General features: G+C 47.7%; 1 protein-coding gene across 1 annotated transcript in view; it reads right to left on the bottom strand.

Moving 5' to 3' along the window:
- NR1H3 (nuclear receptor subfamily 1 group H member 3) overlaps positions 1-20,779 on the bottom strand; it is a 92,838-nt gene that overhangs the window by 44,399 nt on the left and 27,660 nt on the right. Inside the window, exons 2-6 of the mRNA XM_060261683.1 lie at positions 13,557-13,769; positions 10,697-10,963; positions 9,929-10,134; positions 8,594-8,773; positions 3,075-3,174 (exon numbers count right to left, since the gene is read on the bottom strand). Coding sequence (XP_060117666.1) covers positions 3,075-3,174; positions 8,594-8,773; positions 9,929-10,134; positions 10,697-10,963; positions 13,557-13,671 — 868 coding nt within the window. The 5' untranslated portion in view covers positions 13,672-13,769. The remainder of the gene's footprint in view (positions 1-3,074; positions 3,175-8,593; positions 8,774-9,928; positions 10,135-10,696; positions 10,964-13,556; positions 13,770-20,779) is intronic.

A 20,779-nucleotide genomic window follows, 5' to 3' on the forward strand; every position in this document is an offset into this window, starting at 1 on the left:
CCCATACTATGCGAGGTGGGTATCTAGGACTGCACTGTGGAGAGATCAGCCATCTTCCACAACCCCTAGCTTCTTAATCATGATGTCTGGACACTCTGAAAGGATTCTATTTCTGCAGGTGTCCTGTGCAAGTAGCAATGAACACACAAACTGATGATACAGAATGTTCTGTATTGCAAAGTGCTCAAACTCCTAGTTCTGAAGTCACTGTTGCACCATCCCCTTTCAGAGGAACAAAAAAAATGTAAAAAATAAACAGAAGAGAATAGAACAGGGAATCCAGGAGGGGGGCTGGAAGAGCCCTTCACTTTGCCTGCAGGGGTTCCAGGAACCAATCCCAGTATGGCTGTGCAGGGGGTTGTGGCTACAGTGGACAATGCAGCAGCTTGCAGCTCCTTCTCTTCCAAGCCCTTGTCCATGCACCTGTGTCAGGCTATGTGAGTGACAAGCTCCATGAACACAGTTGGGGTTGGCTCTCAAGTGAAGGGCAGGATATAAATCCAATCTCCTCCTCCTCTTCTCTCCCCACACTATTGACTCAGAAGCCATCCTTTGCCCCCTGGCCAACAGATGGCTGAGGCTAGATACTGCAAAAATCTGTGCATTGTGCATTCTGCCAGGGAACTGAGCCACAATGTTTTTTGAAAATGCTGTGATGGTTGCAGAACGCCTGTGTGTTCCGGCTATAGAAATGATGGTGGTTTCGGTGCACCTGCAGGTCTTCCCAGGAGGCAATGAGGGCAATATGGATAACAGTCCAAAGCCCCTACAATGTTGGAGAAGCCTACAAATGCTGCAAGGCCTGCCTGGATACGTGCAAGCTCTGTCTTTTCCATGGGAAAGCACACATGCTCCCCTAACTTGACCAGTACAGGGACACCCTAAGCACTAAAGGCAACCTGCTGGGCAGAGTGGCCACTATGAGTGGAGGGCAGTCACAAATGCACAGTCTGGCAACAACAACCCACCTTCCCCTTATGGACTTTGGGTGACTTTTGCCCTATCTGGGAAGTTAGCCAGTTTTGGATGTCCATGGAAGATGGGAACAACCCGCCACCCCACTGCCAGACTTGTGAGGGGACTTGGTCCCTTTAAGTGGATGGGGTGTGTGTGCTGCTAACAGCAAGCAAGACTCTCCTGGGCCACCCCTGGCCTGTGACAGGTGCTGGGCTCAGCCCCCCATGCCTGCCAGCCCCTCATTGGTTCTGGCTACCCTGTCCATCAAGGCACCTCCATGGAACACTGCAGTGTGGTTGCTGCAGATATTACTACAGTAGTACCCTGAGAAAGCTAATGAAAACCAGTGATCTTCCTACCAGCTTCCACATAACCAATGCCAATAGCGATCAGACTAGTGGCACAGCAGTTACACTGTGGCACAGGCACAGCAGAGGATTGCTCTGTCCAGCATTAGCAGTGCTGTTTTTCAATGCTCTCTTTTCACATTAGCTTAAATAGCCAAGGGATCTGGGGACCAGAACTTACACTAAAAGGAAAAGTAAGTAATTACAGGAAAGAAAATGAGCTGGACTATTTTGCTGTCTTTGCTTTTAAAAAGGATCTGTTAAAATTCTGATTTCATTTTGAAAACAGCAGTTTTTCTGATTTGTGATTTAAAAATATGTTTGAAAATATTCAAGCAGAGAAACAATATAGTGTTCCAGTTTCTAAATACATTAGTGACTGGTTCTTTCTTCATGACCCTCTCCACTACCACTAGAATTATACATGCCTTATACATTATTCTAATTGTACATTAGAATTATACACCCCATCAGGATTTCTCAGACATCTCATAACAAAACATAAGAACACAAGAACATAAGAGAAGCCATGATGGATCAGGCCAAAGGTCCATCCAGTCCAACACTCTGTGTCACATAATGGCCAAAAAAACCAGGTGCCATTAGGAGGTCCATCAGTGGGGCCAGGACACTAGAAGCCCTCACACTGTTGCCCCCTCCCAAGCACCAAGAATACATAATATCACTTGCCCCGACAAAGAGTTCCAACCAGGGCTTCTTTGGCAGAAAAAAGCCCAGCAGAAACTCATTTGCATATTAGGCCACACCCCCTGATGTCACCATTGTTTCACACAGGGCTTTTTGTAGAAAAAGCCCAGCACGATTTATTTGCATATCAGGCCACACCCCTTGCCACCAAGACAGCCGGAATTGCATTTCTGTGCGTTCCTGCTCAAAAAAAGCCCTGGTTCCAACCATACACTGTGGCTAATAGTCACTGATGGACCTCTGCTCCATATGTTTATCCAATCCCCTCTTGAAGCTGGCTATGCTTGCAGCCGCCACCACCTCCTGTGGCAGTGAATTCCATGTGATAATTACCCTTTGGGTGAAGAAGTACTTCCTTTTATCCATTCTAACCCAACTATTATTATTATTATATTAACTAATTAACAAATATTAAATACAGATTCAGGGTAAAGCCTGCAAAATTAATAATGAAAAATGTGAACAGTTCCTTGAACAAATGAAGCTGCCATGTACTGAATCAGACCACTGGCCCATCAAGATCATTACTGTCCACCCAGAGTGTCAGTGGCCCTTCAGTGTCTCAGGATGAGGTTTTTCAATCACCTACTACCTGATCCTTTTAATTGGAGATGCCAGGGATTGAAACTGGGACTTTCTGTGTGCAAACCATATGCTCCTCCACTCAAGTACATCCCTCTCTTTAATTTATCAAGAGAACAAATTTTGATTTTTATAGGTGTAGAGCAGATTCTGCATTTTGTGTTTCAGCAAAGAAAGTAAACTGCCCTGAATACTGGCTTACAGCGAAGAAAAATATCTGCATGATAATCTAAACCACTGATGGGTGAGACATTACAACTGTGTCACATGTCAGCCGAAGTGGAGTGCACTGTAACTTTTAGTTTTATAAACAAATGTTAAGACAAGGGGCAAACAGAAAGACAGGTTACAGAGATGAGAAGTTGGGAGAGGTATAAAAATTGGCATAAGTGGTTAAAAAAAAAAGAACAGTGGAACCCATGTTGGGGATCAAGGTAAATCCCACATATGAAGACTGCTAGTCTACACTGAGTAGCTCACCTGCTTTGGCAAAGTCATCACGATTGTAACTTAGGTCCTTAAGAAAAGTGATGCTTTCTGTTTCTGGACTGTAGCGTCGAGATGTCTCCAACAGCATTACCTTAAACATTAAAATGGATGAAGGTCTTGGTTATTAAATTAGCAGATTAAGATTCTGTCACCACAGCTTGTTGCTAGCATCATTAACAAGAGCTGCACCGTAAAGTGAGGAAGCACTTGATGGATACTACTGCAGTAGTCACTTAAGTCATTATCAATGGAGGCCCAGGTCACAGCAGTTGCCATATCAGCCTTCTTTCATCTTTGGCAGGTTTGGCAACTAGTTCCTTACCTTTCCACCCATTACTTGGCTACAGTGATTCATGCAATGGTTACTTCCAAATTGGTCTACTGCAACTTGCTCTATGTGGGCCAACCCTTGTACCTGATCCAGAACTGCTGATAGTGCAAAATGCAACAGTGCACCTGCTTTCTGTGACACCTCCACAGATGCACATTCAGCCAGTGCTGTGCAAATTGCACTGGCTGTTGATAGAGTTCCAGATCTTTTTAAAGGTATTGGTTTTAACCTTTAAGGCCCTGAGTAGCCAGGCACCAACATATCTGTGGGACAGCCTCTCCCTTTATGTACTCCGGAGGGCCTTGTGTTCAGTTCAGCCAATCAATATCTAATGGTAATCCCTGGCCCAAAAGATCTAGCCTCAACTAGGGTCCCAGGGTGTTTTCAACCCTTCCCCAGACCTGGTGGAATGAGCTCCCAATAGAGATCAGGGCCCTGTGGGATCTTTTACAGTTCTGCAGGGTCTGCAAAATAGAGTTATTTTGCCAGGCTCTTTGTTGAGGCAGCAGATATCTAATCCCATTCTAGCCCCTCCTGCTCAAACTGTCTGCCAAACTGTCCTGCTGGATTGTTGTTGGCAGGAACCTTTACAGCCTGGGAACCTATGGATCAGGCCTTATATCTCTTAAAAGTGAGATATATCTCTTAAGAGCTAGGATATTGTGATATTTTCAGAATGCCATGTTACTCATTGTGGTTTTAAAATGGTATTTTTAGATTTTTTTAAAAAATGGTTTATTGTTATAAAATTCTATGTTGTAAGCTGCCCTGAACCCTCTTGCAGGGAGGGTGAGATAGAAACCAATTAATAAATAATAAAATAATTTCAGTCCTTAACCTCTGTTGCCCTAGAACACAAGGGACTGGGATTTCAACTAGAGAAGTCTGAGGTCCAGAGCTATCCCCATGTCTCCCATATTAGAGAAGAATGTAAATGAGCAGCCAAGCAGTCAAACCGTTTTCTGCAGTATACCCTGCAATGGTAAGTACAAAGGTGAATACTAAAGATAAGGACTTAGGTGCTACAGGAGGAGTTCTATGGGTGCCTAAGCGTCACCACCCCTCCCAATAAAACAACAGGAGAGATATATCCATCTCTGTATAATAAAGCTTGTGGTACCAGAAATAAACAAGATAAAGTAAATATAACAATAGATTCCACAGAATTGATGGAGTGGGTGTTGTGATTGTAATGCAGTAAAACAACAACAGAACGCGGACCTGGCTTGCGTGACCGAGACCTGGGTGAGGGACGGGGAGACAGTAGCTCTCTCCCAGATGGGCCCCCCGGGATACTCGGTCTTTCACCAATCACGGATTAGTGGGCGGGGGGGAAGGGTAGCACTACTCATACGGGAGGATTACTCCTTTCGGGCTCTCCCGGACCCAAAGATTGATGGGATTGAATGCGCCGGTCTGGTGTGGGATGTTGGAGAGGGGTTGGCAGTTTGGCTGGTGTACCGTCCGCCTAACGCACCGGCCAGCGCCTTACCATCACTATTAGAGGCAGTGGCGGGCTGGGCGTTGGAGTGCCCGAGGCTTATGGTCCTGGGTGACTTCAACGTCCATGCCGACGACACGGCCTCCACTCAGGCGATGGACCTGGTGTCAGCCATGGCGACACTAGGACTCTCTCAATTTGTCACGACTCCCACGCATCAGGCCGGGCACACACTAGACCTGATCTTTGCGTCCGGGATTTTGGTGACCGATATCGCCGTTGAGGCGGTTCCATGGTCGGACCACCTAGCCCTTAAGGCCCGTATGGGAGCGCCACCCCAACCCTGTATGGGCGGAGAGCCTATTTTGGCTCGCCCTCGGGGCCTGATAGACCCGGAACGGTTCCAAGCGGCCCTGAGGGATCCCTGGCCCACTGGCAATTCCCTCGATGACCTGGCGGAAATCTGGCAAGGCCAGCTGTCCAGGGCTATCGACGAAATTGCACCTCGGCGTCCTCTACGCCCTCGTATGAAGCTGGCGCCATGGTATACCTTGGAGCTCCGCCAGCTGAAACAAGGGCTCAGACGACTAGAGAGGCGGTGGAGGCATACTCGGGACGAAGCAAAGAGAACATCCTATAGAACGTTTATGAAGTCTTATGAGATGGCAGTCAAGGCTGCAAAGAAAGAGTACTTTGCAACCAAGATTGCATCTGCAAACTCGCGCCCAGCACAATTATTTAGAATAATTGGAGATCTTACAACATTGCCGCAAGGCAAATCAAATGTTAGGGAATTAGAAATAGGCTGTGAGGCATTTGCGAAATATTTTGCAGATAAAATCTCGTTGCTCCGCCAAGACCTGCCTACCACATTGGATACAGTGAGTGAAATTGAGGCTCCATGCCTGTCTTCGGGCTTAGTGCTGGACCACTTCGACCCACTCAGCCTGGAGGAAGTCGACAGAATGCTCTCTGCTGCTCGCCCGACAACATGTGATCTGGACCCTTGCCCCTCTTGGCTGATTAAATCTTGCCAGAGGGAGCTTAGATGTCCTTTACGGGACATCATAAACAGATCCCTTCTAGAGGGGCATTTTCCAACACCTCTGAAAGAGGCTTTGGTCCGCCCTCTCTTGAAAAAAGTTACAGCAGACCCGGCCGAATTGGCGAACTACCGACCGGTGTCCAATTTACCGTTTCTAGGTAAAATTATTGAGAGGGCTGTGGCGTTGCAGCTACAGAGGTTTCTGGATGACGCTTCCGTCCTAGACCCATGCCAGTCTGGTTTCTGGCCGGGCCATGGGACGGAGACGGTGCTGGTCGCCTTAGTGGATGACCTCTAGCGGCAACTGGATCGAGGCGGCATTGCGGTGCTGATGCTGTTAGATCTGTCGGCTGCATTTGACACAGTCAACCATCGGCTACTAACGCGCCGCCTCGCCGACATTGGGGTTGAGGGGTTGGCCTTGCAATGGCTTTCCTCCTTTCTCCTGGGTCGGGGACAGTGGGTGGCTATTGGGGGTGAACGGTCCCGGAGGCGCACACTGGATTGTGGGGTGCCTCAGGGAGCAGTTCTCTCCCCGATGTTGTTCAACATCTATATGCGCCCCCTTGCCCAGATTGCCTGGCGGTTTGGGCTGGGTTGCCATCAATATGCAGATGACACCCAGCTCTATCTACTAATGGACGGCTGGCCCGACTCCGCCCCAGGGAATCTCGACTGGGCTTTACAGGCTGTAGCGACATGGTTTAGGCTGAGTGGGCTGAAGCTGAATCCAGCGAAGACAGAGGTCCTTTGTGTGGGTCGCAGCACCCTGGGAAGGGAAATAGCTTTTTAAAAATCCGTTTTAGATGTATTTAAATGGTTTTAATGGTTTAAATGGTTTAATGGTTTCAGATGTATTTAAATGGTTTATGAATATGTGTGTTTGATGTGTTGGTATGTTTGTGGAAGAGCACCTCATTTCGTTGCTCTCTTTTTGTTGAGAACAATGACAATAAATTCATCTATCTATCTATCTATCTATCTATAGCTCTCCCGGCCTTCGATGGCGCGCCATTGAAAGCAGCGTGCCAGGTAAAGAGCCTGGGTGTTTTACTGGAGCCTTCATTATCGATGGAGGCCCAGATAGCAGCCACTGCCAAGTCAGCATTCTTCCATCTGAAGCGGGCGAGGCAGCTGGCCCCTTTCCTTGAGCGCCGGGACCTCGCAACAGTGATCCATGCAACGGTCACCTCAAGATTGGACTACTGTAACGCCCTCTACTTGGGGCTACCTCTGTGCCGGACTCGGAAACTGCAGCTAGTGCAGAACGCAGCGGCCAGGCTGTTGTTGGGACTCCCGAAATGGGAACATATACAGCCGGGGCTGCGTGAACTGCACTGGCTGCCGATCATATACCGGGTCCAGTACAAAGTGTTGGTCATTACCTTTAAAGCCTTATATGGCCGAGGACCCGCCTACCTGAGGGACCGTCTTTCCCCATATGAACCCCAGAGAGCACTGAGGTCAACCGGGAAAAATCTAATGACTATCCCTGGGCCGAGAGAGATTAGATATCAAAAGACCAGAGCACGGGCCTTCTCAATAGCGGCCGCCGCCCTTTGGAACCAACTCCCTGAGGAGGTGCGGGCCCTGCGGAACCTTGACCAGTTCCGCAGGGCCTGTAAGACCTCCCTTTTTAGACTTGCACATCCGGACTGCTAGAGAGGACCGTAAATCAAGGATCTGCCAAATGCGGTTTAAAGATCTATACTGCACTGCTGGTACTAGCAGAACTAGCGTCAATTTCCATCAGTACTGGCAGATGAAGTTATTAACTGTATCAATTGTATTGACTGGTTTTTAAAATTGTTAAGTTCAATGTTTTATATTGTTAAATTTAACTGTTTTGATTATTATTGTATGTTTTTATGAAATGTTGTCAGCCGCCCTGAGCCTGCCGAGGTGGGGAGGGCGGGATAAAAATAAAATATTATTATTATTATAAATAATATAACTTATTCAAAAATAATAAAAAAGTAATAGAGGGGAGTAACAATGTACCAAAAATGTGTGCATTTGCAGAAAAGAAAGAAAGAAAGAAAGAAAGAAAGAAAGAAAGAAAGAAAGAAAGAAAGAAAGAAAGAAAGAAAGAAAGAAAGAAAGAAAGAAAGAAAGAAAGAAAGAAAGAAAGAAAGAAAGAAAGAAAGAAAGAAAGAAAAGAGTTTATTGGAGTTTATTGCAGACCTCCAAAACTATTTCAAGGAAGCAAGAATTAATAATAATAGGACTTCAATTGCCCTGATATTGGTTGCAAAACAAACTTTGCTAAGCACAGTATGTCCAATACATTTCTGACATCTCTTGCTGACAACTTCGTCTTTCAGAAGACAGCAGAAGAAATGAGCGTATCAGCCATCTTTGACTGTCTCAATTAACTGTAATGGATGAGATGAAAGCAGTAGGAATTTTGAGAGAAAGTGATCACAAAATTCTGGAATTCTTGCTCTTATGGAAAGCTCAAGGTGACCATAAGCAAGCATGTACCTTTAACTTCAGGAAAGCCAAGTTTTAAGAGACTTAGAGAAAGTTAGGTAGGATCTCATAGCTAGCTAATCTGTCAGTGAAACGAGATCAAGATTGTAGACATCTCTCCTGAAAAAGGAATTGCTAAGAGCATGATCATTCCCACACGCATGCCTTTTGGCACTTGCATGTTTGGCACTCAATTCTTGAATGTCAAATTTAGTTCTTACCTCTATTGTAGACATCTTTAGAAGAGCTATCTGATCTTCCCGGGTGAGCTCCAGGAAACCTGGCAGCTGTTTAGCGAAGTCCACAATCTCCTGTACAGAAATTATTGCAAGCTCTGTAAAATGAGCAAAGCGCTGTTGTCGTGCTTCACGATTATTGGGATCTGAAATTTGAGGCCACGGCTACAATTGGGAGGGAAAGCAAACGGGATGGAGAACAGGGAAAAAAAGAGGTTGATAAAGACAGAAAGACAAACTAATCTCACCACTGAATCATCCCAGTTCCTCCACAGCTTCATTGCCCTGAGCTTTCAAACAAATAAACCTGATGGAAAAAAATTCCACAATTGTTCTTGTCCAGCAATCATCAGCCAGTACTGCACAGCCCAGGAGCCATCATGTTACATCATGGCCCTTTGGCACCTTGAACTAAGGTAAACCCTGCTGCTTCCCAAACCATCATTAGAAGGCTTCTACTTGACCTGATCATAAGGTCAGGCCTCTAACTTCAGCTATTATGAGGTGCAGCTAAGATCCTCTCAGGCTCTACTAGCCTGACCCTTATTCTCTCAGCTCAGTAGGGTCTGTAAGTGTGGAAAGAGGTAACGGGCTTGGTGGTGGTCACTTCTCTATGGCACTGCCCAGCTGTTACAAAGATACTCCAACCCAGACCTGTAGTTCCAAGCTTTCCTTCATAAAGCAGTTTCCCTTGTACAACTCCCCTCCAGGAAACAGGCTCGCCTCCTGGGGAAGTTCCCTCACTTCCAAATGCTGGGCTCCCTTCCTCCAGATCCCCCTCCCCCATCAGACACCCCAAGCCTCTTGTGGCAGCAGCTCTTAAGAATTGGCCCAGGTACTGGCCTTGATCCTTGTTTAAGGTTCCACACTTTACACACACACACACAGAGCCATCCACCAATCCACCATCCCACAGCTCCAGGGGAATTCCCTCCCTTCCCATGGCAGCTATAAAGGCTTTGCATCCTTGAGGATTGAAGCTGGTCACAAGCAGGTTACAGGCCTCTAGACCTGTCAGTCCAGCTCCTCTAGGAAATCCTTTGGTTCTTGGGTGCTTTCCTCTTTCTTGGCCTCCTCCAATGTTGCCAGACTAGGTCAGTCACAGGGCCCATCCCAAATACATGAGAAGAATTTAAGAAGCATCACTAGTTCTGTCGAGTATCAAATGGGTACACACACAGAGCTGGCCAGGCCACCTGTTTCTTGTCCCCTTAACTGGCAGCACTGCAAGCCAATTTTAGGGAATCAAATTTCCTTGAGATTGTGTGGGGTTTGCTTTCCCTTTCTAGTTTAGATCCCCCTCCCCCACGGTGCCTTTACCGTTACTTTGAGCCTGTCTGTGAAGGAGCGTTGGTTGCACTGCTGCTGAGCTGCCACAAGTTTTTCTATCATGTTAAGCTGCTGAGGTGTCATTTTGGGAGGGATCCTGGGAGGAGATGGTGGGTTCTGCCGCACAACTACCATCCGGGCCTGATCATCCTGTTTCTTAAGTTTCTTCAGCCGAATCTGCTCTTCAGAAAGAACGCCTGAAAGTTGGGGACAAAACAGGGAGCACAAGAAAAAAAATGCAAAGATAAAACAGATGAAAACCTTTAAGATGGTTTCCTAACTTTGCAGTGTTGAAGCAGCATCCATCATCACTTCTTGTCTTCTGCACACCAAGCTGCATAGTAACACTCACCCCCTCTTGACATGGCTCCTGCACATGTATGCTGTTTATTTTTCATGCACCAGCACAAACCACAATGTGTAAAGGCCAGTGTCTTCACTGTGATTTCTCTAAAAATTTTAAATGCGAATTTCAGGGCCTCGAGGCAGCAGACAAAGCTTTTCAAAACATTTTGTCTCCTCTGCATGAGATTCCCTTCCTAAATATTCTGAATTTACTGAAAATCTATATCTTGGAACCAGAAAAATATTTTCAAATTATGCATATTTTCTGCTTTATAAAACCATTATTCCTTTGGAGTTTGTGGCAGGCCTATGTATAAGGCATAATATTGCAATAAGAAGCCCTAAGAGCCATGTGATCCTCATATATTCTCTCTCTTCCACGTTGCTTTGGGTATCACCATTCATGTCACCTACATTGTTCCCGCATGCCTGCCTCTTGGCACTTGCGCAACCGGCACTGCTGACATTTTCGACGCATGTACATGTCCATCTCACACTGACCACCATTTTTGCAGACATACTGGGCACCCTTGATGACACTGCGGCGGAAAAAGCCCTTGCAGCCCTCGCAGCTCAGAACGTTGTAGTGGAAGCCTGAGGCCTTGTCTCCACAGACACTGCACACCTCATTTCCAAGCATCTTGGGGGCAGGCCCCTTCTTCCTTTTCATGGGAGGATTTTCTACAAAGGGGAAAATTTTTTTTTAAAGGGAGGCTAAGAAGGCTTCACATAAAGCATGGAGAAATTTCTCCACATTAATGGAATAACTTGGTAATTCTACATCCCAGTCTAATCAAAGCACACAACTGTCAATGCCTCAGGAAGGTGCATACCCTGCCTCTGCTAATTATGTTCTTCAGATACTTACCTAGAGTTTCTCCAACATTTCTAGAATCAGAGGACCATGACCAGGCACATTCCTGAAAGTCCTAAAAGCAGAACATTAAGGCCAAAGCCTCCTCTTATTCTGCCCACAGTTCCACTATTCAGAGGGCTACTTAGTTTGAAGATGGAGGCTCCACATAGTCTTTGTGGTCTATAGCTGTTGCTGAAACAATACTCCATGAATCTGTCTAATACCCTTTTTAAGCTGTCTGTGCCTGTACTCCCATTAGGGTTGCCAATCCCCAGTTGGGAGCAGAGGATCCCCCAGTTTGGAGGCCCTCCCCCCACTTCAGGGTTATCAGAAAGTGTGTGTGGGGGGGGGGGGGAATTGCTGCTGGGCACTCTATTACATGCTATGAAGATGGGTTCCCATAGGGTATAATGGAGAATTGATCTGTGGGTATTTGGGGATCCAGAGAGGCTGTTTCTTGAGATAAAGGCACCAAAATTTCATTATAGCATCTGGTGCCTCTTCTCAAAACACCTCCCATGTTTCAAAAAGATTGGGCCAAGGGGTCCAATTCTATGAGCTCCCAAAGAAAGTGCCCCATCCTCCATTATTTCCTGTGGAGAGAAGGCATTTAAAAGGAGCACAGTCCCTTTAAATGCGATTGCCAGAACTCCTTTTGGAGTTCAATTGTGCTTGTCATACGCTTGCTCCTGGCTCCACCCCCAAAGTCCCCAGAGAGCCAGTTTGGTGTAGTGGTTAAGTGTGCAGACTCTTATCTGGGAGAACCGGGTTTGATTCCCCACTCCTCCACTTGCACCTGCTGGAATGGCCTTGGGTCAGCCATAGCTCTGGCAGAGGTTGTCCTTGAAAGGGCAGCTGCTGTGAGAGCCCTCTCCAGCCCCACCCACCTCACAGGGTGTCTGTTGTGGGGGAAGAAGATAAAGGAGATTGTGAGCCGCTCTGAGACTCTTCGGAGTGGAGGGCGGGATATAAATCCAATATCATCATTTCTTGGGTTGGACTTGGCAACCCTAAAGATTCCTTTATTCTCTCTCATTCAGTCACTAGAGGGCAGCATTGTTTATCTCTTGAAGTAAAGCAATAGCTTTTTATGAAACAAAAAAAGTCTTGTGACATAATAAAGACCAACAGATTTATTATAGCATAAACTTTGTGGATTAAAATCTCCTTCATCAGAGTCATTAAGTGCATCCTCAGTTGCAGCGTCATGCCTTTGATGAAGTTAAGGTTGCCAACCTCCAGGTGATGGGTGGAGATCTCCTACAATTACAGTTGATTTCCAGGTGAGAGAGATCAGTTCACCTGGAGGAAATGGCCAATCTGGAAGGTGAAACTTATGGAATTATGCTCTACTGAAGTCCCTCTCCTCCTCAAACCATACCCCCCTCAGGCTCTATCCCTCAAATCTCTGGGATTTCCCAATTCAGAGCTGGCAGCCCTAGATGACATGGGTTCTACTTCACAAAATATTATGGCATAATAGACCTGAAAGGACCAAAAGGATCTTTGCTGTTGTTGTTCTGCTATCCACATAGTATACTTTTTATGAGATTTAAAAGTGGGGAGGGAGAAGCATGGCTTCCCTTGTTTTGTACTCACAGACCTTTTGTCCCACTGCTCTCTCACATCAAATAATTTTTGCAGGCTTTTCAAAAACAAGACAAAGACCTGCAAAAGCTACTTACCAGAGGCAAGAGGCAGATGACAGCAATCCCTCTATCAATCTACTTGCAAATTTCTGGAAAAGCATCAGTGGTAATGTGTCTCCAGTATCCCTAACTGGTTCCATCGCTCTTCATTTATTCATCTTCCTTTTCCATGCTCAAACCCACAGACACTTGATTATAATGCTTTTCTCCTTGTGGTTTTGTTTCTATGTGGGGAAGCCTTCAGAAATACCCCACCTGCAATCTAAAGTATTACAGTCCTAAATTCTGCCGCTATCAGCTACATCAGCATGGTGTAGTTGTTAGTGTCAGACAAGGACCTGAGAGAGCCAGGTTTGAATCCCTGAGAGAGCCAGGTTTGAATCAGAATGCCTCTGAAGCTTGTTGGGTGGCCCTGGGCCAGTCACACTCTCTCTCAGCTTACTCTCAGGGGTGGCCAACGGTAGCTCTCCAGATGTTTTTTGCCTACAACTCCCATCAGCCCCAGACAGCATGGCCAATGGTTGGGGCTGATGGGAGTTGTAGGCAAAAAAACATCTGGAGAGCTACCGTTGGCCACCCCTGCTCTACCTCACAGACTGGGTGTTGTGAGAATATAATGGAGGAAGAGAGAATTAGGCTGTAAAGCCACTTTGGGGCCCCCACCCTGCTGAGAAAGCAGAGTATAACTATCTAAACAAAAATACACTCTGTCTATTCTGGGTACATGTTCAAAATATTCACTCTGATTAAACCAAGGACTTGATCTTACCTGGGTGCTCAGGTGTGATCTCTGACCCACAGAACAGAGTAAACCTTTTCTCCTCCATCTCAAATACACTTGTCTTTTTCCCATGATTGTGTGTGGCCAGTTGTGTGGGACCCATGATAGCTTCCTTAGTGGTGCTCACGTTCTTCTCACCTCTGAAACATGGTTGCTGCTAATCTCAGCGCTGCATTGTAGCCTGTTGCCAAATGAAGAAGCCTTTGGAGGAAAATAGAAGCATAAGAAAACACCATATGATTCCTGAAGTTACACACACAATTTCCACAAGTGTGTCAACCCATACTGCCACCGCCTCCAGTGCTTGTTTCCTCAGAACTGTCATCTCTTCCTCTTTAAGTCATAATCATCTGATTTTAAAGCTGATCTCCTTGTCTACTTTTGCCTGTCTCTAGCTTTTCTCTGCCCACTTCCCTCTCTCTTTGCTTTGTACAGTTTTACCTTCATTGAAGTGATATTATAAAACTAGTAATTAATGTAAGATGTTCAGAAACTGAGGTTTGATAGATCTAACAAAACAATATGAAAGATGGCTCTACTCCCTGCAACATAATTACAAATAAATTTTGTGTGATACAGACTTCTAAATGTTTCATTACATATTAGATCTCTATCGTACTTCTTCATAGTTCATGAGATGTCTCACGATGCAATCAAAATCACTAACAACCAAATAACTTAAGCCAGTATCAAATATACTACAAATATTAGAATCAGCAAGACAGTTACAAAAAAAACTTCATCAAAGACCTGGGAAAACAAAAAAGTCTTTTGTGTGTTGTCTAAAATTCCAAAGAGCAGACCCAGCCAAAGGAAGAGGGAGGTCTAGCACCAGAGAGGGGCATAAAGTTGAGAAACCAAGATGAGGGGAAGAGTCAGGAAGGACAGCTGATGATGTTGTTGGGGGGAGGGGGGGCCCAGAGGGCAGGAAGTCAAGAATCTATGGGTGTAAAGTGCAAAGGGGGTGGGTCTACTACCACTGTCCTTGCTGTGCCCTCATCTTGGTCTTTGGATGGGGCTATAGCAGCAACAGAGGAAAAGATGACAATAAAGAGATAACAAATACTGGGGGAGTGACACATGTCTTGCCCTTTCAGCTCCTAAGGATGAAATCCGGGAGCAGGCTTCCTATGTGAAGATGTCACTTGCTGAACACAAGAAACTGACCAATAAGGAGCGAGAGGAAGAACCTCAATGTGGGTGGAGGAGTGGCCTCTGAGGGGCCAGAAAAAGGTGTGCGGGAGGTGGGGGGATCCAAGAGAATCAGTATGCTTTTTAATTCCCTTTTGCTTAGAAATGAAGCAAAGGTAAAAACCTCTACAAAATTACTTTCAGATTAACCAGGCAAACAGTGAATGGAAAGCAAACAGAGCTCTGAAGGGAAGAAAAACAAAGCAGAAGGGGGGGGGAGAGGACTCTGATGGACATGTATAGCCGCGGGCCGGCTGTTATTGGGTCTCCCAAAGTGGGGACACATTCGGCCGGGTCTTCAGACTCTGCACTGGCTTCCAGTGATATACCGAGTCCGGTACAAGGTGCTGGTTATTACCTTTAAAGCCCTATATGGCCTGGGACCTGCCTACCTGAAGGACCGTCTCTCCCCACATGTTCCCCAGAGAGCACTGAGGTCAAGAACACAAAATCTCCTCACTATCCCCGGGCCAAAAGAAGCCCACTTGAAATCCACCAGAGAAAGGGCTTTCTCCGTTATGGCCCCCACATGGTGGAATCAGCTGCCGGAGGAGGTGAGGGCCCTGCGGGACCTGGTTCCGTTCCGCAGGGCCTGTAAGACGACCCTCTTCCGGCTAGCTTACACCTAGCTAGGATGAAAACTCGATGTAACTTGGCCAGACGTCTGTTTATATGTAATCGAAATGTTAACTGGTTTTTAAGGTTTTAACTGTTTAAAATATTTAATTGTTTATATACTTAAATTGTTTAATTTTTATGTTCGACCAATTTTTGGAAGCCGCCCTGAGCCACTTGTGGGAAGGGCGGGATATAAATCACGAATAAATAAATAAATAAATAAATAAATAAATAAATAAATAAATAAATAAATAAATAAAATAGTGAAAGTGATGGGAATGCAAAAGCACAAAGGAAATGCAACAGACATGTACAGTGAAAGTGAGGGGAAACACCAGTGCATAATAGGCCTTGGACCAAGAACTCTTCCATTGGACACCTTGCTTTATACACTCCCATGAAGTTGGTGGCTAGTAGAAATACTGTGATGCTGCATTTGTAGAGCTTTCTCCTTGTACCTGCTTGACTGGCTCCTGACTTTCCACCACCCTCTGGTGCTAGTGTCAGCTTGTGTTCATATTGATCCTAATCAGATTGATACTAGCCAGATTGCCTATACTGTTTTGCTAACCACTAACCCAGTTGACCTGTGGCAGTATTTTAGTTGTGCTAGGGAGGAAAAGCAGGGGAGGGGGGAGCTCGGCGCCAAGGGTTGTAAAAGGTGTTTTGAAGTGCAGAAGCTATGCGGCTCGCTCCCAGCCACTACAAGGCCAGCAGCAGGAAGGAGGGACAGTGATGGCTAGCTAACTGAGATAACGGGGTGTGAACCTCGCACCCTTTAGAAGTAGAAAGTAACTGTATTGTGAGAATGATTTAAATCCCCAGGCTTTGATCCTCGTCCATAAATGCCAATGCTTTCCTTTGCATGTTATCACTTTCAAAGACTTCTCGTAGCAGTAACATGGATGTAACCAATAAAGGATACTTATTTTCAAATGAAAAGAGACTCTTCATTGTTGGAACGTCCATGAACCCTACGCTGACATTTTGAAAGTGATCCTATTAAACGGGTCTCATCGGCGGGGGTTACTTCTGGCGGATGGCAGAAGCACCGGACGACCGAGAGCCCTGCATACCCGGACTACCGGGGTCACCCGCGTGGTACATTACCGAGAAGCGACGGCCCCGCAACGTGAGCAGCCAGGTGCTCTTTCTCACCTCGAAGGCGCCATGCAAACCGCGAGCCTCCACCAAGCTGATGGGTGAGGCGGCGCAGAGACACGCGAACATCCTCCGCAACCCAGGGGAACCCGAAGATCTGGAGAAGGCCGGGAACCCCGGTGAGCCGGAGCCAGACGAGGGAGAGACCGGGGCCACCGGAACCGGCGGGGGCGGTGGCCAGGGAGACGACTCTCAGGGCGAAGACGAGGGCGACTCACGAGCATCCTCCCCGAAGCCTGATCCTTTGGAGGAGATCCGGAAGGAGATGGAGATGCTGGGGTGCGACCTTCGGCAGGAGATGCACCGCAACCTGAACCTAACCCTGCTCGAAGTAGCGACGCAGATGGACCGGGTAATGGCCAACCTCGAGTCACTTCCTGGGCCGCTAGCAACGAACCCGGTCCAGCCGGTCCCGAGCCAGCCGACGTCACCCGCAGGCCCAGCGGGGCCGCTGGGGCCCCCTAACCAAGGGGCGAAAGTGAAGACTCGGGAGCTTCATGCCACCTTCGACGGGAGCGCTGACAAGGTGGAGTATTTCGTGATCCAAGCCAACAGTTATATGCGCTACTGGGGGACCTCCTTCCCTGACAAGCACAGCCGAGTGGCGTACCTGGGCTCCCAACTGGAAGGCGAAGCCCAGATGTGGTACGTGACCCTGTTCGAGACCCGGGGCCCCGAAGTGACCACGGTGGCCGGCTTCCTGCAAGCGTTACTGTCCCAGTTCGAAGACCCCCTAAGGGAGACGCTGGCGATCGCCGCCATAGAGGAACTCCGCCAGGGAAGTAAGTCCATCCGGGAGTACTCCCTGGAGTTCTGAAACCATAGTCGGAAGATCAAAGGCTGGAGCGAGGCGATGAAAATCCGGGCGTACCGAAGGGGGTTGAACCCAGGGATACTCGACCGAGCCCTGCAGCAAGTCCGCCCCGACACCTTAGTAGAGTGGATCCAACTGGCGGGGGAGATCGAGACCAACCTGAAAGAGGTGGTGATCCAACGCCAGGGGCTGCATGGGAAAACTAGCCGAGAGAGCCGAGGAGCTGCCAAGCCTGAAGCGAAGAAGACGGGAGGGGCAATACCGAAAACCCCTTCCGGAACCCACAAGTGTTACCAGTGCGGGGATCCCAATCACCTGGCTTCCCAGTGCCCGGAGAAGCCACGGGCCGCCACCCCTACCGCGAAGGGGCCACCCACCAAGGCAGGGAAACCGAAGGAGTCGGGCCGTAGCAGCACCGCACTGTCGGCGGTGCTTGACGAGGATGCTATAATGCTGGAGGAGCTCGGAGAGGAAGCGTGGGAACCGGAGCCGGCGGGAAACGAGACCGACCTGCGCTAGATGGTGCCCAGCGGCAGGTCCCTGAGAAGGCGGCACCACTGAGGGTGAGAATATCGGGGGAACTGATGTATATTCCATTGGCTTTGTTAAACGTTAAAGAAAAGAGGTTCATCCACGCCCGGGGCCTAATAGACTCAGGGTGCACGTGGGAGTTAATCACCCGCGACTCGTGGACCTCTTGGGGATAGGCCGGGAGAAACTGCCCCGGCCGCTCGAATTCGAGCAGATGGATGGGACCAGAATGAGAGGGGAGCCGTGCACGGAGCAGTCTCAAGAGATACTCATGGGAGTGGAGGACCACTGGGACATGGAAATATTCGTGATCGCCCCCTCCTGCTCCTTTGACATCGTGCTGGGGGTGGGCTGGCTGGCCCGGCACCAACCGGACATCCAGTGGGGTGAGCACACCATAGACTTTACAGATCGGTGATGTGTCTCACACCTCTGGAAAGGGGTCTGGGGCCCCAGACCCCCGCCCCAAAACGAGAAACTCTGCATGACCATAGAGGAAGTGAAAACCATCCCTAGGGAGTATCGGGACTTGAAGGGGGCGTTCAGTGAGAGCGAGGCAGATGAGCTGCCGCCCCACCGGGTGACCGACTGTGCCATAGAGCTCCTGCCCGACCAGCCCTTACCCAAAGCGAAACTGTATTCAATGGGGTGGGCAGAAAAAGAGGAACTAAGGAAATTCCTAGACAAAAATCTTAAGCGGGGTTTCATCCGGCCAGCAACCGCCCCGCACGCCGCTCCGGTGCTGTTCCGTAAGAAAAAGGACGGCAGTCTTAGGCTTTGCACAGATTTTCGCGGGATTAATGGGATTTCCATGTCAAACGCCTACCCCATCCCCCTGATTAGGGACCTGCTGAGCGCGGTGTTGGAGGGGTCCATCTTCACAAAATTGGACCTACGAGACGTAGGTCCATGAACCCTACGCTGACAGCTAGATGGAAGCACCAGATGGAAGTGTTCATCATGCCCCCACCCTCCTTTGGCACTTTAGATTCATAGATCCTCATCTGAAAAGTCCCAGACTCTCCAGCTTTTCCTTAGGGAGGTAGGCTAATCCACCAGTCATCTGGGTTGCCCTTCTTTGTACTTTTTCCAGTTCTGCAATGCCTTTTTATTTATTTTATTTTTATTTTATTTTATTTATATCCCGCCCTACCCCACCGAAGCGGGCTCAGGGCGGCTTACAACACAGAGGTTCTAACAATAAAATTCGAATTTTAAATACAATAACAATTTACATAATTACGACATTAAAAAACATTAAAATCAGTACATCAATCCAATAGTGTGCTATCTATAAACTTCCTTCAGTATTTTGGTAGTTTTGGTGCCGGTCAGTTATAGGCCAACCGGAAGAGGACTGTCTTACAGGCCCTGCGGAATTGCCCAATATCCCGCAGGGCCCTGACCTCTTCCGGTAACTGGTTCCACCAGCAAGGGGCTGTTATTGAGAAGGCCCTGTCCCTGGTTGACTTCAACCGGGCCTCCTTTGGCCCGGGGATTACGAGCAGATTTTGGGAGCCAGATAGCAGTACTCTCTGGGGAACATATGGGAAGAGACGGTCCCTAAGGTAGGCAGGTCCTAGACCATATAGGGCTTTAAAGGTAATAACCAGCACCTTGTACCGGACTCGGTATATTATTGGCAGCCAGTGCAGTCCCCGAAGGCCCGGCTGAATGTGCTCCCGTCTAGGGAGCCCTAATAACAGCCGAGCGGCGGCGTTCTACACTAGCTGCAACTTCCGGGTTCGGCACAGGGGCAGCCCCATGTAGAGGGCATTACAGTAATCCAACCTTGAGGTGACCATTGCAGTTGCTAGATCGCCCTGCTCCAGGAAGGGAGCCAACTGCCTCGCCTGCCTAAGATGAAAAAATGCGGACTTAGCAGTGGCTGCTACCTGGGCCTCCATAGTTAAGGCAGGCTCAAGCAGTACCCCCAAGCTCTTGACCCTGTGCGCCATTGTCAGTGGCACACCGTCAAGGGCTGGAAGGGGAATCCCCCCCCCCCGACCACGGCGACCCAAGCAAAGGACCTCTGTCTTTGCTGGATTTAGTTTCAGCCTACTCAGCCTGAGCCATCTAGTCACGGCTTGTAATGCCCTGTCCAGGTTTTCTAGGACACAGTCGGGCCGGCCATCCATGAGTATTATCAATGAGCTTTCCACTACTATCTCAAAATCTCTTTCTACCAGGCTCAGGAAGTCGAACCTCATCAGCAGATTAAAATTTAAATTATTTTATTCCAACTGAGAGCCAGTTTGGTGTAGTGGTTAAGTGCGCGGACTCTTATCTGGAAGAACTGGGTTTGATTCCCCAGCACTCCTCCACTTGCAGCTGCTAGAATGGCCTTGGGTCAGCCATAGCTCTGCAGAGGTTGTCCTTGAAAGGGCAGCTGCTGTGAAAGCTCTCTCAGCCCCACCCACCTCACAGGGTGTCTGTTGTGGGGGAGGAAGATAAAGAAGATTGTGAGATTCAGGGTGAAGGGCAAGATATAAATCCAAGGTCGTCTTCTTCTTACACTTACCATACTGAACATTTGCCATATGGTTGCCCACTCACCCAAGTTAGAGAGATCCTTCTATAGAGCTTTACAATCTGCTTTGGTTATCACCATCTGAATGATATGGGATCATCTGCAAAACCAGCAACTACAACACTCATGCCCAATTCCAAATCATTTATGAATAAATTAAGTAGTACTTGTCTCAATATGGACCACTGTGGAACACCACTGTAGGGAAATGGCTTGAAGGAGAGAGTAAGAATAAATGAACATTTCTCTCAATGGAGGGAAGTAACTGTTCATTTATTCCTACTCTCTGCTTCAAGCCAATTCACTCAATTTTAATCCATGAAGACCCATCCTCTCACCCCATGATTTCTAAGCTTACTCAGAATC

Source organism: Heteronotia binoei, chromosome 21, assembly GCF_032191835.1.
Source record: "Heteronotia binoei isolate CCM8104 ecotype False Entrance Well chromosome 21, APGP_CSIRO_Hbin_v1, whole genome shotgun sequence".
In the NCBI taxonomy this organism is placed as follows: Eukaryota; Metazoa; Chordata; class Lepidosauria; order Squamata; family Gekkonidae; genus Heteronotia; species Heteronotia binoei.